This window comes from Anabrus simplex, chromosome 2 (assembly GCF_040414725.1).
Source record: "Anabrus simplex isolate iqAnaSimp1 chromosome 2, ASM4041472v1, whole genome shotgun sequence".
Classification (NCBI taxonomy): Eukaryota; Metazoa; Arthropoda; class Insecta; order Orthoptera; family Tettigoniidae; genus Anabrus; species Anabrus simplex.
Genome location: NC_090266.1, coordinates 158,922,646 through 158,949,041, shown reverse-complemented (window position 1 = coordinate 158,949,041; position 26,396 = coordinate 158,922,646). Strand labels below are relative to the sequence as shown.

General features: G+C 42.9%; 1 protein-coding gene across 1 annotated transcript in view; it reads right to left on the bottom strand.

Annotated features, from left to right (window-relative positions):
* The window catches only part of LOC136863956 (1-phosphatidylinositol 4,5-bisphosphate phosphodiesterase delta-4), a 330,114-nt gene extending 323,994 nt beyond the window's left edge, over window positions 1-6,120 (bottom strand). Inside the window, exon 1 of the mRNA XM_067140409.2 lies at window positions 5,865-6,120. Coding sequence (XP_066996510.2) covers window positions 5,865-5,937 — 73 coding nt within the window. The 5' untranslated portion in view covers window positions 5,938-6,120. The remainder of the gene's footprint in view (window positions 1-5,864) is intronic.
* Window positions 6,121-26,396: the final 20,276 nt, after the last annotated feature.

Below are 26,396 nucleotides of genomic sequence, written 5' to 3'. Positions count from 1 at the left end.
GCCGCGCGCCCTTAACCGCACGGTCAACTCGCCCGGTACCAACTACTTTTACAGTTTTCTGGGTCTGAGTTATTCACGATTGGTTACACATCTGATTGTCCTGAATGTTTTAGCACGCTGAATGAGTTGATGCGCACCTGTGAGCTTTCATTCGGGCGATAGTGGGACCGAACCCCACTGTCGGCAGCCCTGAAGATGGTTTTCCGTGGTTTCTCATTTTAACACCAGGCAAATGCTGGGGCTGTACGTTAATTAAGGCCACGGTTGCTTCCTTCCCACTCGTAGCACTTTCCTATCCCATCGTCGCCATAAGACTTATCTGTGTCGGTGTGAGGTAAAGCAATTTTTTTTAAAAAGTTCATGCTTGTTTAAAGGGGCCTAACATCTAGGGAGTTCGCTTTCGAATTAGGAGTGAACTTTTGTTGTAAGTGTAGAAACTCGTTCTTCATTCGCTGCACATGGTGCAAGTCTTCTCTGATCATTTTATGAACTCTGGATAAAATTAAACTGTCTCCTGATATCACCTTCCTCTTCAGAGTCAGATGCTGTTAGCATCAGTCAAAGGTGAGCTTTCCATCATTCTCCTGTGGACAAGAAGCTAATATTGCGTATACCCGAACTAGACACTGTCAGGACGATAACAACAACATCGTGCTTTCTCAACCACGAAGCGGGATAGTTTCGTAACGAGTGTTAATAATAAGTGCAGTGCATAGTGTCACGTACAACAACGGTTCGAATCAATATAATATATCCCAGTTTATAAAAATCACGAGTTAAAACGAGTTTCAACATGTGTCAAAAGTAAAATTGTGGCTGGCAGCATAATCGAACATGACCAAAAAATCGAAGAAATTTGTGCTAAATTATAAAATTATATGGTCCTTAGACGTCACAGCGTCACACTGCATTTAGATGAAAATCATAAAACCAGATCGTTTGAAAAATCACCTAGCGTAAGAAAGAGCATCCAGCCCTAAACCTTCAGGCAATGGATATGCTGCGTTTTCAGCCGTTTACGTTGCGACTAGGGTCAACTTTGCCCCCGATTTCTTGGAATGTAGACTTTAGGACCGTATCTATCTGCCTGCTCGATGGTTCATCCTCTCCTCACGTTTTGCTCATTGTCTTGCTATGTTGTTGTTGATAATAATAATGTTATTTGCTTTACGTCCCACTAACTACTCTTACGGTTTTCGGAGACGCCGAGGTGCCGAAATTTAGTCTCGCATGAGTTCTTTTACGTGCCAGTAAATCTTCCGAAACGAGACTGACATATTTGAGCACCTTCAAATAACTCCGGATTGAGCCAGGATCGAACCCGCCAAGTTGGTGTCAGAAGGCCAACGCCTCAGCCGTTTGAGCCACTCAGACCGGCTATTTCGTTGATAAGTGGTTGTAAAATCCTAACGTTTCATTGGAGATGTAGAACTGTAATGCGACGTGCTGGAACCATCAACTGAACTCTGCTGTTGTCAAGTGAACACCAAGTAATTTTTCTTTCTTTCTTAATCTGTTCACCCTCCAGGGTTGGTTATTCCCTCGGACTCAGCGACGGATCCCACCTCTACCACCTCAAGGGCAGTGTCCTGGAGCGTGAGACTTTGGGTCGGGGGATACAACTGGAGAGGAGGACCAGTACCTCGCCCAGGGGCCTTGTGGGGGATGGGAAGATTGGAAGGGATAGGCAAGGAACAGGGAAGGAAGCGGAATCTTAAGTTAGCTACCATCCCGGCATTTGCCTGGAGGAGAAGTGGGAAACTACGGAAAACCATTTCGAGGATGGCTGAGGTGGGAATTGAACCCACCTCTACTCAGTTTACCTCCCGAGACTGAGTGTACCCCGTTCAAGCCCTCGTACCACTTTTCAAATTTCGTGGCAGAGCCAGGAATCGAACCCGGGCCTTCGGGGGGTAGGCAGCTAATCACGCTAACCACTACACCACAGAGGCGGACCAAGTAATTTGTACTTACTCTTTAAATCTTAAAACGCGAATCTCCATAGCACGCCATTAAATATGACAGAGCTAAGCTGAATTTAGCAGGGAAGGAACGTAAGCTAACTTACAAAAAACTACATAAAAAGAATAAACCATGTGTTGAACAAGTTCAAAAGAGATAAACACTTGAGGAAACGTCTGGAAAACAATGCTTTCATACAAAAACTACAATAACATAGAAGATGTAAATTTGTAAATTCATGGATAGTAAAACTGACAATGGAACGAATTGACACATTGTATTACTGTATTTAGAGTTGTTTTACAGCAATTTTTAAACAAGTGTAAAATACAATAATGTATTATTTTTATCTTGCCAGTCCCAAGCCTGGATAAAGTATGAGGGATAACACAAAGCTAATTCTTTCTCCTCTCTCCCAAACCTGTTGCTAAAATCAGCGTGTTTCCTAGAAGAAACGTCAACATTAATCCTCACTCGCTCCAATGGCAACGACTCGACGGCCAATACCCAGACAGAGCCAGGTGGCTGCAGTGACCCCTGAAATACCTGGAGAAAATATTGCTGAATGGGTATGGACGCAGTCTTGGAGAAGGAGTACAAGATGAACATAAATACATCCTAAACAGATGTAATGGAGTGCAGTCGAACGAAGTCAGGGTGATGCAGGAATATTAGATTACGAAATTACGTTTTAACGGAAGCATATGAATACAGTATTGCTATTTGGGTAGTAGAATATCTAACGATGGCAGAAGTAAGGAGGACAAGCACAAGCAAATGAGGCCTTTCTTAAGAAAAGAAATTTGCTCACTTCGAACATTGATATAGGAATTAAAAGGAAGTTTATACAGTATATGACTGTCATTTGGAGCATGGCATTATATAGAAGTAAAGCATGGAAGATAACTAGCTAAGAAAGAAAGAAAGAAAGAAAGAAAGAAAGAAAGAAAACATAAGCTTTTGAAATGTGGTGTTACGTAAGAATGCTGAAGGTGAGCTGGGTAGATCGAATCACAAACGAGATACTGAATCGAGTTGGTGAGAGGAGAACGATTTGGCAAACTTTGACCAGAACAAGATATAAAATTATAGGACACATCTTAAGACACCCAGGACTTGTTCAGTTGGTTTTTGAGACAAGTGTAGACGGTAAGAACGGTAGAGGTAGACCAAGATATGGATAAGACAAACAGATCAGAGTATAACAGGATGTAGTAGTTACGTAGAAATGAAAATCTTATCACAGGATAGGGTGGCATGGAAACTGCATCAAACCAAGCTATGGACTGATGACCCAAATATTTTTAGAAGATGCTTTACGTCGCACCGGCACAAAGAGGTCTTACGGCAACGATGGGATAGGAAAGAGCTAGGAGTGGGAAGGAAGCGGCCGTGGCCTTAATTAAGGTACAGCCCCAGCACGACCCAATCAGAAAAAACACAAGCTGAAGAAAGTTATTGTTGTTATTATTATTATTATTATTATTGCCAGCCCCGGGATGTAAGGTAGTGTGCCTGCGTCTTACCTGGAGGCCCCCCAGGTTCGATTCTTGGCCACACCTGGGATTTTGTTTCTGGACTGGGGGCTCGAACGCTATTCACTCAGCCCCACGAGAACAACTGTTGGAATGTTATACGAGAGACAGCGGACCCGGCCAAATAGCCAAAAAATATGGTTGAGGATATCTTCACACTGACCACGTAGTATCTGCAGAAAAGGTCTTGGCAGGCCAAGGCCCTTAATAGGATGTTGCACCACGGTTGTTTATTATTATTATTATTATTATTATTATTATTATTATTATTATTATTATTATTATTATTATTATTATTATTATGTCCGGCTCCATGGCTAAATGGTTAGCGTGCTGGCCTTTGGTCCAGAGGGTCCCGGGTTCGATTCCCGGCCGGGTCGGGGATTTTAACCTTCATTGGTTAATTCCAATGGCTCGTGGGCTGGGTGTGTGTGTCGTCTTTAGCATTAGAATTCATCATAGGTAGGGCCCCATTCTCATAGACGCGCAGGTCGCCTATGCGGCGTCAACTCGAAAGACCTGCACTCGGCCTCTTCGGAGGCCACACGCCATTATTATTAAAATGATTATTATTATTATTATTATTGTTATTATTATTATTGTTGTTGTTGTTGTTGTATGTGTAATATCTTGTTAATTGCCGAGGGTCTGAATATTCGACGTACTGGAACTTTTCTCAAAGAGGAAGTTCTTTATCATAACGCTGAATCATCTTAGATGGGTGTCTCATATTTCAGTACTCTCAACATTCCAACCGACTATTCCGGATGATGATGATGATGATGATGATGATGATGATGATGATGATGATGATGCTTGTTGTTTAAAGGGGCCTAACATCGAAGGTCATCGGCCCCGACTATTCCGGGATGATGATGTTAATAATAATAATAATAATAATAATAATAATAATAATAATAATAATAATGAAAAATGAAATGGCGTATGGCTTTTAGTGCTGGGAGTAACCGAGGACATGTTCGGCTCGCCAGCTGCAGGTCTTTTGATTTGATTCCCGTAGGCGACCTGCGCGTCGTGATGAGGATGAAATGATGAAGACGATACATACACCCAGTCCCCGTGCCAGCGAAATTAACCGATGATAATAATATTGGCACATGGCCTCATGAGTGGTCTGGTCCAGGTCTTTCAACTTGACACCTATGGGAGACCTGTGTGCCAGGCTGATTGACTCAGACGTTTTTTATTTTGTGTGACTATTTCCAGCCGGGTCCAGCCCTTGTAAGGCAGACCCTCCGATGAGGGTGGGTGGCATCTGCCATGTGTAGGTAACTGCATGTTATTGTGGTGGAGGATAGTGTTGTGTGGTGTGTGATTTGCAGGAATGTTGGGGACAGCACAAACACGAGCCCCCGAGCAAAGGGAATTAATCGAATCCGGGACCCTCTGGACCAGCACGCTAACCATTCAGCCATGGAGCCGGACACTCAGACGATAGAGCGTTGTTTTCTGAACACAAGTTGGCGGGTTCGATCCCGGTTCAGTCGGGTGGAATTCGAACGTGCTCAGAGACGCCGCTCTCGTGGCGGTAGATTTCCCGGCACGTAAGAGAACTCCTGCGGGATAAAGTTCCGGCACTTTGACGTCTCCAAAACCGTAAAAGTAGATAGTAGGATGTAAAACCAATAACATTCTTACTATTATTTAATACAAGTTTACCAAATTATAATCGTTTACCTACATCCATTTTGCTTTTCAGAAAGGTAATTGCTGATTAAACTCCAAATTACGCCGTGTGAGAATGTGTCGGTAAGGAGCCCAGCAAAACGGAGATTGATGATCAAAGGACTACATGTTCTGTAACATTGTGTGACCTAATAGCGATGATGTCATTGTCATCTGTTGTACTGTACCTCCATTCAAGGTCTTTATCGCGAATACTAGTACGTATTCTTTACTGACGAGATACGTAGAAACATTTATTATCTCCACGTCCTGTTAAGTGTCCTTTGCGTGCCAAGAACACGCAAGTATACATGCAATGAAAAACGTAAATAAACAGGAAGGAATGTTTTCATAAGCATTGACAGTTCTGATACAATCAATGTTTGATATCGTAACACAGTCAGCTGGTGTGTGCAAAACATGAAATAACCTGACAGCAGAACACAGGAAACGGCTTTTAAGATACATTCTACGTAATATCGAGAGCCAAATGAACTACAGAAAGAGAGATGCCGAAGTGGGGATTTTAAAAAGAGCAGACATTTTTCACTAACATCCAGTATTTTCGACATTACGTCAGAATTTTTATGTTTCCAGTGTTTACGTATTGTTAATTTAAACCATGGCTCACGGTCAACCACTAGTCATGATACATCCGTTAACTGAAAATCAATCTCTTACCTCGAAATTCTGGTGTTTCCTGTAAAGACGGATAGATCCTAGCTACGACCGGCTCTTCGACAACTTCCCCCATTGTCGTCTTATCCAGTTGCGAAATCAACGATTACACACTGATCACCACTGAGACGTAACATAGGCTGGTGCATGAACTACGGCAGCTGTCACAATACAACTAGACAGACACGTAAGTCAACCGCCCCAGCCGGTACAGCTCACCGACTGCCCACGGTGTGTACCAACAACAAAGTGTCTCTTCAGTAGAAATACTCTCCGCAGGGAAGCAGCACTATCGTACCGGAGCGCCCAGCCAGACTCTGTTAACAAGCAGGTGGTGGAAAATGACCTGCGCTTCGTTGGATCTGACCTTTCCATGTGATCAAGGCCGAATGCTGTCACAGGAATTACCCGATCATGGCTGTCCAGCACGCTCGCATTGTTGGTCCAGTCTTTGTGGTGAGTAGGACGTGAAAGAGTTTAATGGAGTACAGTTACCTCATGAAAGCAAATCTTCCCAAGAATTGTGTTTAAACTAATTTGATAAGTAAATATACTATTCGCCACACATTATTATTATTATTATTATTATTATTATTATTATTATTATTATTTTACAATATATTAGCTTGACATCGCAACGACACAGAGAGGTTTTCTGGCGACGATGGGATAGGAAAGGGCTAAGAGTGGGAAGGAAGTGACCCTGGCCTTAATTAAGGTACAGGTGGCTGGTGTGAAAATAGGAAATCACGCAAAACCATCCTTAGGGCTGCCGACAGTGGGGCTCGAACAAACTAACTCCCTATTGCAAACTCACAGTTGCGTACCCCTAACCGCACGGCCAACTCGCTCGGTATTTATTATTATTATTATTATTATTATTATTATTATTATTATTATTATTATTATTATTATTATTACTGTACGGCTCCTTTGCTAAATGGTTAGCGTGCTAGCCTTTGGTCCCAGGGGTCCCAGGTTCGATTCCCGTCAGGGTCGGGAATTTTATCCATCTTTGCTTAATTTCGCTCGCACGGGGGCTGGGTGTATGTCTTCATTATCATTTCATACTCATCACGACGCGCAGATCGCCTACAGGCGTCATATCAAAAGACCTGCACCTGGCGAGCCGAAATTGTCCTCGGACACTCCCGGCACTAAAAGCCATACGCCATTTCATTATTATTAGTATTATTACTTTGTCCGACTCATTGGCTGAATGGTCAGCGTACTGGCCTTCAGTTAAGAGGGTCCCGGGTTCGATTCCCGGCCGGGTCGGGGATTTTAATCGCTTCCGATTGATTCTCCTGGCTTGGGGACTGGGTGTATATGTCCATCCCAACACTCTCCTCTTCATATTCACACAACACACTACACTGCCAACCACCACAGAAACACGCAGTAGTAATTACGTCCCTCCATATAGGATTGGCGTCAGGAAGGCATCCGGCCGTAGAACAGAGCCAAATCTACATGTGCGACGCAATTCGCACCCGCGACCCCACAGCTGTGGGAAAAGCGGTAGGGAAAAGAAGAATAAGAAGAGTATTATTATGTAGGCCTGTCCTGCTGCTCAGCTCAATCGTCAGCGCATTGGTCTTCGGTTCAAAGGGCCATGGGTTCGATTCTCGGCCGAGCCGAGGATTTCAATTGTACAGTATTTGGTTAATACTTCTAATTTGATGGCTGGGTGTTTTTGTCCGTCTTAATACATATCTTCATTTTCAAAAATATATCACACTAAAAACCACCAGAGAAACGCACCATAGTGAATACATCGCTCCACATAGGGTTGGCGTCAGGAAGGGTATCAGTCCTAAAAACTGGGCCAAATACTCATGAAGTGCCGACGCTAATAAATTTACGTCCCACATTTTTACGGTTTTCGGAGCCGCCAAGTTGCCGTAATTTTGTCCCGCAGGAGTTCTTTTACGAGCCAGTAAGTCTACCGACACGAGGCTAGTGTATTTGAGCACCTTCATATCCCACCGGCCTGAGCCAGGATCGAACCTGCCAAGTTGGCGTCAGAAGGCCAGCGTCTCAATCGTTTGAGCCACTCAGCCCGGTGTTTATTATTATTATTATTATTATTATTATTATTATTATTATTATTATTATTATTATTGTTACGGGGTTACCTGTGGAATGCAGAGGTGAAAGAAGGTGCGGGCTGGAATGGGTCTAGCTACAAAGCTGAGATATTAATTAAAATTTCAATAAAGGTTATACTTTCACAAATAGAAAAACTTAACAAATTTCACATAGAATTTCAACAAATAACAACAACTCAACCACTATCCACTAATCAGGTACTAGGTGTAATTTTACAAACGAAAGCCGAAGTTTCGGGGTCTTTACAAGTTCTGGGCTTCGAGCCCCAATTACACAATCCTTGAGCTACTAGCCCAACTTTACCAAGGTACACTCATGTGTTCAAAGGGCAGAAAACCCCTTCATTCAAGGAGCAATTGCTCCCAACTTTTAACCTCAAGCCTCCCAGAGGCACTTTTCAAACACAAGAAAGAGCTGACCCGCTCTCAATTTTTCAAGCCTATTAAAGGCAATACCAGACTATTACACTAAATTGCCATCAAGACACCGCTTACATCAACTGAAACGGGGGTATCTCGTACCCAACCTACTGGGCCTCAGTGAAAAAGAACAGATTAAGTAAATGGCCCAATATACCAAGATGAATGGAGGGGTTGCTTGCACTCCTACATGAAATCTTTTAAAACCTAAGGGGCACTAGGCCGAAGAAGCAGGGGCTAATCCCAAACTATGGAGGTGACTCGTATTAGAAAACTTTAAAACATTACAGAAGGCAAGAAACCGTTACAAAACGTAGTCACCCCAAACCAAAAATGAAGGGGAGCTCAAGAGGGTAAAGCACTCTCTATCCCCGTTTTACAGTTAAAGATATGTGAAGTTTTACAAAAGCGACGGCAAATTACATGTTTTAAGATAGGCTACATAGTAAAGGTTTCGGATCTTCCCCGCGGTTTAGACTGCTGAGCTAGCGAGAAATAAAGATGTTAAGTGGCCATTACCTTATAGAACAGCTGCTGCCGGATGAAAGAGGCGCTTCCCGCCTCCTGCTACACTTCCATACACTAGGCTAGATGTTGTTCGAGTGGCGAGGAGCCGTGAAAATCAGCAGTTTTTATACACTCAGGGAAGATTCGAGACCTTTCATGAGTAATTAAGACACACCCACTCAACTTTATTGGCTGGCTAAAAGTTACACATCAAAATTGAAGAAGAAGGACACAATTGGTCAAAAATTAATTACAGAAATTCTGGATTGGCTAAGTTCAAAACTGGCGGAAAGAAAAGATTTATATGAAAGAACGAAATTCAGTTATTAGAAAACGTATGAGTACAAAATATATTCAAGAAAAGTTCCTTCACTTCGCACCAGGGTGCATGATCATAGTTTTTTAGTAGAGACATCTATAAGAGAATGTCCACACTTCTTCATTAATGGAAAACAAAACAAGTTGAACTCCGCACAGTATTGACAACTTCGTAATCACAAAATTTATGGTAGTGCCATCTTCTGAGAAAACTTATAAGTTGATACAGTTGTTAAAGTTCAGAGTTTCTCCTGTAGAGGAGTACTTAACGGCGGAAAATTCAAAATGTGCGGCGTATAGGTGTACCAGCCGGTACAGACCTCCCCCCAAATGTCCTTCCATGGGGGTGACACAGAAGAAGATTTTTTAACAAAATTTAATCATCAAAAGAAGAAAATTTCCGCTTCTTTGCAAATAGATGGTGGAAGAATATGGAGGATACATTAGGAATTTCCAAAGTTTGTAGAAGAATTTTGAAAAACTATTTAAAGCATCAAAACATTTTTTGAGTCTCCTTTGTTTTGAAGTAGGTAGTTAGGATTTGGTTGAACTCCGGCTTGAGAGTGTCTTTGTTGCCGTAGAATGCCAACCACACGATGCAAATTTTGACGGCAAGACCAGCCGCCGCTGCCGCTGTCCAGTCGAGGTCCTCCGGACCCCTCAAGTACCCTGAGATACCTCTCTCCCGCACTATGAGAGGGGTGGTCGTGGTGAAGGACGCCGCAGATGCGACGTTTGTTTACAGTCCCCAGATCTTGCGGTTGGTGCGCCGCACTTCAGCCTGTGCCGGGAGATAGCCTCCGGCGCGCCGTACACAGAAGGACATCACTGGAGTGGAATGGGCCCTTACCCCACCACGGTGGCGGTAAGGCGACGAACGGCTGAGGGGCACTGAAACAGTAAGATCTCGGCGGCAGAATTGTTGTTGACATCTGGTTTAAGGGTACGATCTTTGTTGGAGAGGTAGAGGGGCCAGCGGCGTGGAAAATTTTTCTTCTTGCCACAGATATGGTTTTAGCAGGAGACGGGAGCTTGGTAATGGCCGCGAGGAAAGGACAGCAGAATAACCAGAGGGGAAGATCGTACAATTAACACATAGACACAAGGAACATAATCCAAGGGCAGAAGGCCTTAAAATAAAACCAAAATATAACCTTCACGGGTCTTACAAAATGTTAGACTAAGTTAGCAAGGGTATTACACAGGTTTCACCTGAGACAGGTGAACCCTAAAGATCCTCTCGGTGGCTGGATTGCTCACTAATAATGTTACCGGAGTTAAGAAATCCAAAACGGTGCATGGCCCATGAAATCTGGGGGCAAGCTTGCCCGCGGGAGCAAAGTTTTTGACCTTAACTTGATCTCCTACCTTTACATTGGTGGGCCTTCGTTCACGACCATATTTTTCCCTAACCTTTTCATGAGAAATTTTAAGATTGGCCTTAGCCTTCTTCCATAGATCTCTAATATTATCTGGATCTATTGTCTCAGGTAAAATATCATTAAGAGACCACAGGTTAGAGAGCGGCGTGTTGGGTACGAACTTAAACATCAGTGAAGCTGGAGTGAACTTATAAGATTCATGAACCGCCGAATTCAAAGCAAAGGCTAACCAATGCAGGGACGAATCCCACCTAGAATGATCATCATGATGATAGGCAATTAGAGCCGACCTCAGATTACGATTGACCCGCTGAGCCAGAGATTGTTGAGGATAGTATGCAGAAGTAGTTACATGAGAGATGGACAGATCAAAACAGAATTTACGGAATAGATTGGAGGTAAAAGCGTTAGCATTGTCAGAAACAATATATTGACTCGGACCAAAAGAAGCAAAGATGGAATTTAAACAAGAAATGGACTGAGCGGTAGCCAGCTTAGTCGGAAATAACCAGGAAAATCTTGTGAAACCATCTACACACACAAGGATGAATTTGTTGGCGTTCCCCTTTGATTGGGGTAAGGGTCCTACGTAGTCAATATAGAGGCGTTCCATGGAGCGCGAAGCTTGATGAGAAGACAATAGCCCTTACTTAGTGGACATGGTGGGTTTACTAAGCAAGCAAGATTTACAAGCTTTAACTAGTTCACGAATTTCACCGTCTATACCTTTCCAAATAAACATCTCCCGGATCTTTTCACGTGTTTTGAAGATACCTAATGGCCCCCCTAATAGGGTTTCATGATAGTACTTAAAGATCATGGGCACGAGAACAGCTGGAACCACAACCTTCATCTTATTATCATGCCTCGACGGGCAACATAAAACACCATTCCTCAGAACATAAGGGACAACATGTTCCCCAGAAGAAAGGGTTTCCATGATAGGGGCCAGCGTTGGATCTTCACGTTGATATTTCTCAAGATCCCTAAACAACATGGGAGCATCTGTGAGAATAGCATAAACCTCAGGTAGTATGGACTCGGGAGGTGAAGAACTATCAACCAGTTTATGGGTCTCTACCTCATTGGAAAACATGCGGCTTAGTCTGTCAGCAACCACGTTTTCAGTACCACGAATATGCCGCACGTCAAACTGGAAGGCAGAAATTCTAATGGCCCAGCGGGCTATACGACCCGTACGACGCGGCCTAGCTAAGACCCAGCTTAAGGCTTGGTTATCTGTCTCCAAGTCGAATTTGACATGTTCCAGATAGAGGCGGAACTTTTCTAGCGCAAATAAGACTGCCAAACCTTCAAGTTCATAAATGGAATACTTGGCTTCTTGAGCCGATAAAGTCCTAGACGCATAGGCGATGGGTCGCCTCCCTAGTTCAGTCTCTTGAAGAAGGACTGCAGCCACCGCCGACGACGACGCGTCGGTTTGGACGATGAATTTCTTCGAGAAATCAGGCATTGCAAGGAGAGGGGCGTTACAAAGAGCTAATTTGAGGTCTTCGAAAGCGGCTTGTTGAGAAGGCCCCCACTCGAATTTGACGCCTTTCCTACGAAGTAAGTTCAAGGGCGCCGCTCTGTTAGCGAAGTTAGGAATAAATTTCCTGAAGAAATTCATCATACCAACGAATCTGGCAATACCTTTGATGTTCTTGGGAGGTTTGAAATCACGGATGGCCTGTGTTCTAGAATGATCCACTGCGACACCATCGGGCGACACAATATGCCCTAGAAATGACATGGAAGGCTTAGCGAAAGCAACCTTGGACAACTTCACAGTTAACCCTGCCTTACGAAGGCGATTAAGGACCTCTTTCAGATGATCTAGATGTTCTTCAAAGGTCTCAGAAAATACGACGACATCATCAAGATAATGGTATAAATACTCGAATTTGATGTCGGAGAAGACCCTGTCTAGCAGTCTCGTAAGCACAGCTGCTCCCGTGGAAAGCACGAAAGGCACGCGGTTGTACTCATACAAGTTCCAATCCGTGGCAAAAGCTGTAAGATATTTGGATTCTTCAGCTCGAGGGATCTGGTTATACGCCTGATTAAGGTCTAAGATGGTGAAGAACGTAGCTTTTCGAAACCATGAAAAACAAGAGTGAAGGTCGGGAAGGGGCACAGATTGTAACACCGCCTTCCGATTTACAGCCTTATAGTCAATCACAGGCCTGAAGCCACCTTGGGGTTTCGGGACTAAGAAAATAGGCGATGAATATGCCGATTTAGAGGGTCGAATTATAGCGTCCTTTAACATCTGATCTATGATCTCTTTCAGAGCCTTCATTTTTGGTGGAGATAACCTATAAGGTGGAATCGGACTAGAATCGAATCCGTAACATCGATCTTGTATTCGATAAGGTCAGTAACGCCAAGAGTATCGGAGAAAACATCTGGAAATGACTGACACAACTTACGAATACTATCAGCCTGCTCCTCACGTAGATGTCTAAAGTCTAACAACATCTCATCCTGGGTAGGCGAAACAGATGAACATGACACAGAACTACATTTAAGTAAGGGGATTTTGAAATTACTAGCAAATTTGAAAGTGCACGACTTGCTCTGAATGACGAGCACAAGACCAGTGTGAGACATGGAGTCCGCTCCTAATATGATGGGGCAAGACAAATGCTTAGCCACAAACAGTTTAACTTTCCAAGTAACTTTAGCAATTCTAATTTTGGCATACAGAAAACCTAAAATTTCTAATGGAGATGAGTTAGCCGAAACGCATTGAACCGAAGACGAACAATAATCAGAAAATTTACAAACAGATTTTAACTTAGAGTACCATTCAGCCGAAATAATGGAACACGCACTCCCAGAATCTAATAGAGCAGTAACAGGTTCATTATTCAATTCAATTTTGAGAAATGGTACAGGTGCGGGGGAATCCGCCGCAATCCTAAGACATTCTTTGGGGCCTTCAAATGACAAATTAGAAGACTGACTTTTCCCTGAGATTTCGTCGGATTTAACAGAGGCTGAGCCTGAAGAAGGTTGGCACGCCGACTCAGCCGATGCCGCTAGTCACTTTTGCTTATTGGCGTTGGTGGAAGTTGCACCAGAAGTTGAGCACGAGGGGGTGCTATTGAGCATTCGGGCAATTCTTGGCTGTATGGGAAAATGAACCGCATTTAAAACAGCCTTGGGATGACACTGCTCCATTCCTTGTCCCGCTAGACTTAATCAAGGGACACTTGTTCCGGAGATGATCTGTCGACCCACAAGCGTAACATTTGCGAGCAGGGAAGGTTCGACGAGGAGGAGGCCGAAAATTACTTGAAGATGGAGGGGGTTCCTTCGCGACACGTAATGTCTCCGCATATCTAACTCCTTCGGCTGAGACAGCCATAGCCTCTAACTCAACAAAAGTTTGAGGACGCGACGCAAAACACAGATATGACCTGTAGGATGGGGAAATGCCTTCGACATGGCGTGCACAATTTGATCTTCAGGGAAATGAAGAGCAAATACCCTCGTGTAGAACTTAATGTCTTGGATGAAGTCTGCCAGGTTTTCATACAATCGCTGTACTCTGTAATAGTACCGCTGTATGAGAGAGGACCTTGCCCTAGCCGGAATGAAATTAGCTAACAAATGGGCGTGGAAGTCTTCTATGGAGGATTGATAAGTTATGGCTCTTACTATTTTGTCAGAGAGGACACCAAAGGAATAGGGATAAATAATCTGAAGAATTTGACACGGAGAAAGAGAAAAGACAAGAGCGTGATCTTGGAACTCAACTAAAACCCTTAGGAATGAAATAACATCACTGGTCGAGTTAACGTAAAACTTAGAAATATCTCTAAGCAACATCGCTAAAGGATGAGATAAACTACTGAACCCGGCTGACATGGTAAGTAAAGACCTAAGGGGCGGAGAAGCTGTTTCAGAGACTGCACTATTCAACACAAGGGGAGGGATGGATGTACGGCGGCCTGACTCGGTTTCTAATGGGGCAGATGTTTGTTGGACTCCTACGGATTTTCTACTTTCTTCCCCCTTGGAGGAATCCTCCTCATTAACTATGTTTGCAACCGTGGCTTGATCGGTCTTGGGAGCAGCAGCTCCCGATAACAATTGACTAACCTTACTAGACATTTTACTGTTCAATAAGACCACTAGCCTCCTTCCCCTGAATGTTACTTAACTTAAGAGACAATAGATCACTAACTCTATTGTAAAAATGGAACAGTCTAGCTTGTGCACGTTTAAGTTGATTTGGAGATGGATCACACACTTCAGAAAAACTAACTACAGATGCTAGCTCAGTAGTATTGTCAGTGATCGTGGGGAGAGCGTCGTCAATCTCTTTCTCTCCCAAAGTTGGGATGGTAATCGGCAAATCAAGGGAATCCTCAAGCTTGTTTGTGTCTACCGCAACCGTGCCTCCAGATTGAACATTTATAATGGTTAATTCATGAATTAATTCCTCCTTGCGCAAGTAGCCGGGATGGAGGACTTCGCGAGAGCCGGACATGATGACAGAAATTTATAAATTTAGAAAATCGGAAAAATTCCAGCGACTGAGAAAATTGTTAGAGTTCAAAACAAAAGCAATGTTTAGCCGTCAAAAGGGGCTTAAATGAGACCCTTTCAACCACGCTCTGCTACCACTTGTTACGGGGTTACCCGTGGAATGCAGAGGTGAAAGAAGGTGCGGGCTGAAATGGGTCTAGCTACAAAGCTGAGATATTAATTAAAATTTCAATAAAGGTTATATTTTCGCAAATAGAAAAACTTAACAAATTTCACATAGAATTTCAATAAATAACAACAGCTCAACCACTATCCACTAATCAAGTACTAGGTATAATTTTACAAACGAAAGCCGTAGTTTCGGGGTCTTTACAGGTGCTGGGCTTCGAGCCCCAATTACACAATCCTTGAGCTACTAGCCCAACTTTACCAAGGTACACTCATTTGTTCAAAGGGCAGAAAACCCCTTCATTCAAGGAGCAATTGCTCCCAACTTTTAACCTCAAGCCTCCCAGAGGCACTTTTCAAACACAAGAAAGAGCTGACCCGCTCTCAATTTTTCAAGCCTATTAAAGGCAATACCAGACTATTACACTAAATTGCCATCAAGGCACCGCTTACATCAACCTACTGGGCCTCAGTGAAAAAGAACAGATTAAGTAAATGGCCCAAAATACCGAGATGAATGGAGGGGTTGCTTGCACTCCTACATGAAATCTTTTAAAACCTAAGGGGCACTAGGCCGAAGAAGCAGGGGCTAATCCCAAACTATGGAGGTGACTCGTATTAGAAAACTTTAAAACATTACAGAAGGCAAGAAACCGTTACAAAACGTAGTCACCCCAAACCAAAAATGAAGGGGAGCTCAAGAGGGTAAAGCACTCTCTATCCCCGTTTTACAGTTAAAGATATGTGAAGTTTTACAAAAGCGACGGCAAATTACATGTTTCAAGATAGGTTACATAGTAAAGGTTTCGGATCTTCCCCGCGGTTTAGACTGCCGAGCTAGCGAGAAATAAAGATGTTAAGTGGCCATTACCTTGCAGAAGAGCTGCTGCCGGGTGAAAGAGGCGCTTCCCGCCTCCTGCTACACTTCCATACACTAGGCTAGATGTTGTTCGAGTGGCGAGGAGCCGTGAAAATCAGCAGTTTTTATACACTCAGGGAAGATTCGAGACCTTTCATGAGCAATTAAGACACACCCACTCAACTTTATTGGCTGGCTAAAAGTTACACATCAGAATTGAAGAAGAAGGACACAATTGGTCAAAAATTAATTACAGAAATTCTGGATTGGCTAAGTTCAAAACTGGCGGAAAGAAAAGATTTATATGAAAGGACGAAATTTAGTTATAGGAAAAGGTATGAGTACAAAATATATTCAAGAAAAGTTCCTTCACTTTGCACCAGGGTGCATGATCATAGTTTTTTAGTAGAGACATCTATAAGAGAATGTCCACACTTCTTGATTAATGGAAAACAAAACAAGTTGAACTCCACATAGTATTGACAACTTCGTAATCACAAAATTTATGGTAGTGCCATCTTCTGAGAAAACTTATAAGTTGATACAGTTGCTAAAGTTCAGAGTTTCTCCTGTAGAGGAGTACTTAACGGCGGAAAATTCAAATGTGCGGCGTATAGGTGTACCAGCCGGTACAATTATTATTATTATTATTATTATTATTATTATTATTATTATTATTATTATTATTATTATTATTATTATTATTATTATTATTATTATTATTATTATTCCTGGCTGGTGGCCATGATCATTAAGGTGTCAAGTATTTATGAACTGACATCGCGGTTAGCTGGGTCGAGTCCCGTTGGTGGAAAAAGGAATATCTTTCTTTCATCTTTCTTAGTCTGTTTACCGTCCAGGGTTGGTTTTTCAATTGGACTCGGCGAGGGATCCCACCTCTACTGCCTCAAGGGCAGTGTTCTGGAACGTGAGACTTTGGGACGGGGGATACAACTAGGGAAGATGATCAGTAACTCGCCCAGACGGCCTCACCTGCTATGCTGAACAAGGGCCTTATGCGGGGATGGGAAGATTGGACGGGGTAGAAAGGAAGAGAGAAGAATGCGACCGTGGCCTTAAGTTAGGCACCATCCCGGCATTTTCCTGGATAAGTGAGAAACCACGGAAAACCACTTCGAGGATTGAGGTGGAATCGAACCTGCCTCTACTCAGTTGACCTCCGGAGGCAGAGTGGACCCCGTTCCAGCCCTCGTACCACTTCTCAAATTTCGTGGCAGATCCGGAAATCGAACCTGGGCCTCAGGGGGTGGCAGCTAATCACGCTAACCACTATAGAGCAGAGGCGGACGAAAAATAAATATATATCATTAAAATGTTGGCCGGCAGGTTAGGAGAAGTGGTGGTAGGGCTATACAACTTCTAATCAGTAGACTGCGTGTCATACGTCTGGGTTCAATTCCAAACCTCTTTCCAGTGTTAATATGACGTTGTTAATGGTGATTTGTACGTGGGATGGGGGCTTTAAGCCTTGAGCAGGTATCTTCGTGTTCTCTTTGACAGGAGTAGACTGTGTGTGCTGACACCAGGTTCCACCCTCTTCCTAACTCATTATCATCATCATCTCGCACCCAGGCACGCAGGTCATCCCTAGGCGACAAGTAGAAAGACCAGGCTGTCTGGAGGCCACTCAGAATCTTTCTTTCCTTCTTTCTTTCTGTCTTTCTTTCTTTCTTTCTTTCTTTCTTTCTTTCTTTCTTTCTTTCTTTCTTTCTTAATCCCTCCAGGGTTAGTTTTCCCCTCATACTCAGAGAGGGATCCCAACTCTACCGCCTCAAGGGCAGTGTTCTGGGGCGTGAGACTTCCGGTCGGGGTGATACAACTTTGGAGGAGGACCAGTACCCCGCCCAGGCGGCCTCACCTGCTATGCTGAACAGGGGCCTTCTGGGGGAGGGGGGGCGGATGAGAAGATCGGAAGGGATACACAGGGAAGAGGGAAAGAAGCGGCCGTGGCCTTATGTTAGATATCATCCCGGCATTTGCCTGGAGAAAAGTGGGAAACCATGGAGAAAACCACTTCGAGGTTAGCTGAGGTGGGAATCGAACCCCCTCTACTCACGAGGGGAACCCGCCAAGCGAAACAAACCAATTTTCCAGAAACTTCACTCAGTGAAAGCGGATTCAAAATAAACGAGCACATGTTTCAGCTTATCCGTAGACACTCGACTATTTCTGAAAAATTACGGTCGAAGTTTTCGACGTGTTTGATGTGCCTATTGGCACGTGGCAAGTTCAATCGACCACAGTGGCGCAGTGGTTTTCGCTGCGAACTCACACTTTTGCGCCAGTCTTCAAATCGCGATTTTTTTTACCCGCTGTGGGTGGTTGGGTGGGGGACGCAGACGAAGAATACACGCACGTTATCCCCTGCCTGTCGTAAGAGGCGACTAAAAGGGGCGACCAAGGGATGATTGTATTAGAACCATAAAACTACTTGTGATTAGTACCGCCACGCGGGGAACACCATGGGTCGCCTTTACTTGCGAGTAGTACCACTATGTTAGGTAGGCAATAGGACTGTGATTAGTAGCAGCAGAGAGTGGTTCACTGTGGGTTTCCAGTACCCGTGATTAGTACCATTATGAGAAGCACCACGGGTCTGGGCGTTGCCTGTGATTAATACCCACTATATGAGGAACACCACGGGAATACTGGCGCCCGGGAGGAACACTATAGGTCTCCGTTACCCATAGAAAAGAAAACCTGTTTTCCAGTCATTGACCGGGTCAGGGATGTAATGAATGAAACATATATAGGCTGTTATTACAATGGGGTCGCCACTCCCAAGGTGATTTATTAATGAGTGATAAATGCTATAAAATGATAATGGAGAGTGTTGCTGGAATGAAAGATCACAGGGAAAACCGGAGTACCCGGAGAAAAACCTGTCCCGCCTCCGCTTTGTCCAGCACAAATCTCACATGGATTCACCGGGATTTGAACCACGGTATCCACCGGTTAGAGGCCGACGCGCTGCCGTCTGAGCCACGGAAGCTCTCCGTTACCCATAGAGTTAGTAAATAATACACTAGAGGTAGCATTGGCGCCACCGTCTACGAGAGAACCACTGCAGCGAGCGGAGCATGTTGAAATCTCAGCTGTTTGGCAAAAAGCTCGCTCCGCTGTACTCATCAATGTAAATAGAGGACTTTTAAAACTGTGTGGTTATTGACATGGTTTAAAATTCTTATGTGTAAACATTCTCAGAGACTATAGTATACTTCCGACATTTCTCTTCAGTAGAAAGAAAGCCCAAAAAGAAGAAATACAGAACAAATGCTTGATAAGAGAGGACGGTGCTCAATTACAGTTAAGTAAACTAAATAAAAATTACTGTTCATATAAGCCTTCTAACAACGTATTTTTAGAATGGTGGTACGTACATTTCAATATCTGTTGTGTAAATGTAATAAATGGACAGCACTTCGGCATAATTCTGCCCAGCGACCTAAAACATTCTCTCTCATACGAAGCGAATGAGCGAGTGTTTAGTCCTAAAAGCGTTGGTGAGATTTTGGAGCGAAGTAGACAAAATATAGTTATCGACGGTTAAGGTGCTGGCTTTCTGAGCCTAAGTTGGCAGGTTCGACCCTAGCTCAGTCCGGTGATAATTTGGTGCTCAAATATGTTAGCCTCGTGTCGGAAATATGCCCGCACGCAAAAGAACTCCCGTGGGACAAAATTTCGGCACTTCGGCGTCTCCGAAAACCGTAACAATAATATATTTTGCTATTTTCTTTACGTCACACAGACACAGATAGGTCTTATGGTGACGATGCGACAGGAAAGGCCTAGGAGTGGGAAGGAAGCGGTCGTGGCCTTGACTAAGGTACAGCCTGGTGTGAAAATAGGAAACCACGGAAAACCATCTTCAGGGCTGCCGACAGTGGGGTTCGAGCCCACTATCTCCCATATGTAAAGCTCACAGCTGCGCGACCCTAACCGCACGGCCAACTCGCCCGGTGTAACAATAATTAGTGGGACATTATTATTATTCTTCTTCTTCTTATTATTATTATTATCATCGCTAATTTCTAAGCGTGATTACAAGTGGCAATATGACACTCTGGTTGTGGTTTCAGTGGTGAAATGTTTGATTTGCTCTAATATTTTAAGTTGTAAAATGACTTCCTATAATGGAAAGTGAGGGTGGTAAATGATATGATTGAAGAGAACTGAGAAAATTCTTTACAATAATATTTTGTTTGTTTACAATTTGTTTTACGTCGCACCGACACAGATAGGACTTACGACGTCGATGGGATAGTAAAGGGCTAGGAGTGGGAAGGAAGCGGACGCGGCCTTAATTAGGGTACAGCCCCAGCTTTTACCTGGTGCAAAAATGGTAAACCACGGAAAACCATCTTCAGGGCTATCGACAGTCGAGTTCGAACCCAGTATCTCCGCAATGCAAGGTCACACCTACGCGGCCCAAGTCTCGCAACCACTCGCTCGGTATCATGCACATCAGTAGTTTTACAAGAAAGGGAAATAAATACATCAAGTTAACCAATAAACACTGAGTAATCATGGTCATGAGGAGCCGTCAATATAATCAGCGCTGTAAGAAATATGTTTAGAAATCAACATTACGTTCTGATTATAATAAAGAGTAACAGTGTATCAACCTATTGTTTCTTCTTCTTCTTCTTCTTCTTCTTTATCTATTTACCCTCCAGGGTCGATTTTTCCCTCGGACTCAGTGAGGGATCCCACCTCTACCGCCTCAAGGGCAGTGTCCTGGAGCTTCAGACTCTGGGTCGGAGGATACAACTGGGGAGGGTGCCCAGTACCTCGCCCAGGCTGCCTCACCTGCTATGCTGAACAGGGGCCTTGCAGGGGGATGTGGAGATTGGATGGGATAGACAAGGAAGAGGGAAGGAAGCGGCCGTGGCCGTAAGTTAGGTACCATCCCGGCATTTGCCTGGACGAGAAGTGGGAAACCACGGAAAACCACTTCCAGGATGTCTGAGGTAAGAATCGAACCCATCTCTACTCACTTGACTTTCAGAGGCTGATTGGACCCCGTTCCAGACCTCGTACCGCTTTTCAAATTTCATGGCAGTGCCGAGAATCGAACCCGGGCCTCCGGGGGTAGCAGCTAATCGCACTAACCACTACACCACCGAGGTGGACCTCAACCTATTGTTTACGAAACAAAATTGTCTTTGTTAACATACTTATCTTTTAATTTGTTTTACGTTGCACCGACACAGATAGGTCCTATGGCGACTACGGGATAGAAGAGGCCTAGGAATGGGAAGGAAGCGGCCGTGGCCTTAACTAAGGTACAGCCCTAGCATTTGCCTGGTGTGAAAATGGGAACCCACGGCAAACCATCTTCAGCGCTGCCGATAGTGGGGCTCGAACCCACTATCTCCTGGATGCAAGATCACAGCTGCGCGCCCCAAACCGCACGGCCAACTCGCCCGGTAAACCTACTTCTAACATTAGGATCATGCATGTATGATCTACCAACACGATGTATTGTGCCCTTTTCAAGGCAACAACTGCGGTGAACTCTTCCTTCTTCTGTGCGCCGGCTGCTCCTGTAATAAATGACATGTAAATGAACTCACCGCTGCATGTAGACTCTTCTTCCTCAGTCGTGACCGTCCGCTATCCCCGAAGAGAGGCCACCCGTCGATCAAGGAGTGAGGGAATGAAAAGATGGGGTAAACTAACTATAAATGACGGTACCCAAAGACTGAATTAGAATTTAAATAAAAGACTGATTTATTGAATAAGATGCAAAATGCCAAAAGTGAACGTAAACTGAACTGGTGAAAAATGTAACAAAATGAAATAAATGAGATTAAGAAAAATTAAAGATTGAGGATCTGTCTTACAATAACACCGTTATCTGCCTAATAAACTGACTGAAAGTCAATCACATTAATTAAAATATTCCAGACTAGGTTGACACTGTCTCCAAGTTGATAACGTGAATCAATTTAAAACTCTGGTCAGAAAGACCACCTTCTTGAAGTACAGAAATATATTACGTAGAAAAAATATCTCTCAAAATAAATTAAAAGTAGTTGAATCATAATAAAGTAATTAGTTACGTCATCAAATCCACTGTCTCAAAGGAGTTATCAAATATTAACACATGTGGCTCATTTGGGAAAACACCCAACTTTAAAATAATCATGGACTGCACTAACTAAGTGTATTACATAAGGAATAATTCGAAGAAAACAGCCATGAACATCACCCTTCATTTACCACATAACCACTGTCTTATTCAAACACCTCATGATTAAACAAAATAAATTATTGAAACATAAATCTGAGTGTCATAACCACTCATCTAATTTTTAAACTTCACTTGCATGTCTGTGATAGACTGGACTTCTTAAAAATAATCCAAAAGATTAGGCCAAGTGCCTCACGTTAACATTTCAAAATGACAGCGATCCTTGTACATTAAAATTTCTATTGAATTTGCCGCTAACTGCATTCCATTATCAACTCATTATTTGTGGTACCACCACTAGATGGAGGCATATGCCATCTTGTTCACCTCATTCATTGCGGCAGTTTTTATACAATTGGTTTATTAAAGATCGCTTCATTTTCTAAATAAAATGTAGTGGATTTTAAAAGGTTTGGTAATTACTAAATCTGGTATGAGCATACCACTACTATGGTTTCGACTGTGACTTAATTGATGATCCATTAACCTAACATCTGAAATCTTATTTACATCATTAAATCTGTTAACGGAGAAACATTGCTCCGACCAAGAAAACACAGAAAACAAAACTAGCCTATCTACACCTATCTATTTACATCAGATCAAATATAAATAATTCACATACGCTCACGTCCTACAACAAACGGTAATAAAGTACACTCAGAAAGAAAAATAAGCAAAACTAGATCCCACCATCGCGGCCTACTGGAAATTAATAAGGATGGAATGCGCAAAATAAAAATCGGAGTCACCAGAAAATATATCCCGCTGCGAGTAGCAAAAATATTGCGAATTTGACGGCAAACTCTAACCTCAGACGATAAATGTCTGGCCATGATACTATTTAACCTTTATGGACAATAATTACTATTATTTCATGTCATCCATGACTTTACATGACTATCGAAAAACACATTGACTCGTCGCTCTGCTCACATGTACAATGGCTAGCATATTTGCCGAGCATCTACTTTCCCTGGATTTATTTAAACAAATACAGGCTTCTGCCTACAATCATAACCCATGTCGTAACACATTTAACACTCTTGGTTAAATTATTCATTTCACAATTCTATTTACTCATTAATTCTCGACGTCATCATTATTCATTATTCTCACAATTCGGCCTCGCTCGTATCCGGCGGGCGAAATGTCCGTCGTGCATATTACGATTTCTTACGACAGTTCATGACATGGTCCAAATATCATATTTCCATTATCAACGTAGATCATCAGGGATATTATTCATCTAACTCGATCTCTCGATCATTCTCTGCTTCACATATCACAAAATATCAGAGCTGACTCATCAATGGCTTCCTGGCACTCACTGTTTCTTAAAAAGAAATGACGAGATTGCCTCTCAAAACACAGATGTTGAAAGATGTGTAACCGCAACTACACAGAAATAAATACTCGCGTCTACCAAAAATCGTCGCAAAAATACACGGGATTGGTACTACCAGAAACGGTCACCTGAAGGATGATCCCACAACATAAAACAAGCTGAAATGCGCATAAAAGCAAAAATAAACATTAAAAAAAACAACGAGGCGGCGTCTACAAGATCAAAACTCCAACAAAATATGACTCAAAACCAACGATATAATAACATGATGAATATAATTATAAAATAAATCGGCGTTACACTCATAGATCAAATATCATGGCTTCCTAAACTGTCAAAGTGACATACTACAGAAATAATCCATGACAACACGCAAACAACATCTACCTAAACGAAATGCACAAATAACTCTAGCTGAAAGTGCGACACGATTATTATTATTATTATTATTATTATTATTATGATTATTATTATTATTATTATTATTATTATTATTATAGTAGTATAATAAAACTGTGAATTATTTACAATCCTACCTAATACTCTAAGCTACATTTGATCATCGATTAGTCACGGTTCTACATATTTATTTACATTATTTATTGATGCTCATACCTGGTGATGGAGGCATGCTGGCTCACCCTCCGGACTCGGTCATGGTGAATTAGAATACCATCTTGAAGCTGCTGTGGTATTCCAAATTTTCACACACGCACATTTGACACATTTTTGTCATGCCGTTACACACGCTTACATTAGCATAAAACACTCGCATTTCTCGCACTCCAGTGAAGGTTAGACGATAGCACTGTAGACCCTTGTCGTGAAGTTGGCCGGTCGTCTCCGCTGTCTACCTGAAATCACCTGTTGGTCTGCGCTCCGGTCTCTCAGCTTTTGTTTACCTAGAGCTTACCGAACATTAACCCCAACGGAACATAACTGTTTGCTCAAGGTCTACCACTGCGGCCTTCATTAAAGAAAAGTCATTCTCCTCCCTGTCTGCCTTTACTAGTCTCTCCCCGTAAACATCTCGCTTGCCAAACAGTTTATTAAGTGGTAAAAGCAAGCTAAAATAAAGTTTCAAATGTTGTGGAGAAGTTTATGCTGATAGCAGATGTGAAACTACCCGTGGGTTAGAGAGGTTTCATGTAATTATGCTGAAAACATGGACTTGTTCCTCTCGACTCGTGATGTGAGTTCATTTAAGCCAAGTGTTGAAAGTGTAGCTCTTGCCTGTTATTTCTGCATAAATAGTAAAAGTCTGTTAAAGTGTTCATTTCTGAAATGTTACTCTCCCAAGTAAAATAATACAAGGCTTTCTCAAAATGCCTACAAGTGTCTCTACTCGCTTTCTTACCAGCCAAAAGTAAAGCTGACTAACTGAATTAGCTGTCACCTCTGTCACACTGTCGCTCTGATTCACACTGTCAATCTGAAGTTTCACTGAGAATACTGAAGAATCACTGCGACTACTAAAGAATCACTGAGAATCTGAAGAAACACTGAGAATTCAACCCCCTGGTCGCTGGGTTTTGTAAAGAGTTCTCCCCCCACCTTGAAAATAGTTCTATGGAAGGGATGTGGCGTAGTGATCTAGCCCTCGGGAGCGCTTTATCGTACATCCGTAGGTTAAAGTTTTCAAAATTTATGTGCACAACTTCCTAATTTTTGTCTGACTTACATGTAATATTGCGTCGTAGGAAATGATCACAGGATAATCCACACGATGGCGCGCGTCACTGGTGTTATTTTCTTCCGGTGAATGGCTCCATCCCGCCATGACACCTCATTCTTCTGGGCACTATTACCCCTCCGTGTGGAGTTAAATTCTATTAATTAGGCACTTATTAACCACAAATTCGCACTGATAAATTCCCAAATATTATAAAGAAATCAGGACACTGTTTTTCACCACCACACCGGGCTTCAGATAGCGAAATACTGACTGTAGATTCCCGCTATGACAGTTCATTCAAATTTAGAATTTTGTGATTGGCTGAGACTTTCGCGCTCTTCGTAGCGTGGATGCTTCCATTTCCTCCCCAGAGTTTGGCGGGTATTGTCGTTGTCCCTTTGTCCTAGCTAAGTAGGTCAGGCCTCAACGCGTGATTTTCTCGTGAGAACCAAACAGAAAGTCGCCACTCCTAGGCGGTATCATAAAATTTATTGGAAGGAGTACTCAGGGCGGTTTACAAGTTGGTCGTGCTCTAAGAAAAGTTTCGAGGATTCTACTCGCCGTCACACTGGCGCCAGAAAGTTCCTTTGTGACTGCTAGTTCACAGCCAACTGTAGTATCCCATATGCGAAATATTCAAATTTTAATTTGTAAATTAATTAGGTAAATTCGCTTATGGGTGCAGTATACATAGGCCTATATTCGTATACTCTTTCACTGGATTTTCTGGATAATCGCTTTCAAAGACATTGCCATTCAGTGAAAGATACAGCTGTCGCGTCCCATCTACTCCCGCCGTTTACCCGCCCTCGGGTACCTTAATAGAGTCCAGGCTACTCCCGCCGTTTACCCGCGCCTGGCCACATTAAAATGCCTTCCCTTATATTTCCTCGAACATTAATTTCAGTCTTCATGGTAAAGTCCAAAGGGGAAAATAACCGCGAAGTCAGCGCAAGTCGGCCAATCCATATGATTATAAGTACCACACAAATTATTATTTTATTCGCACGAAAATGAATTTCAAATAAAC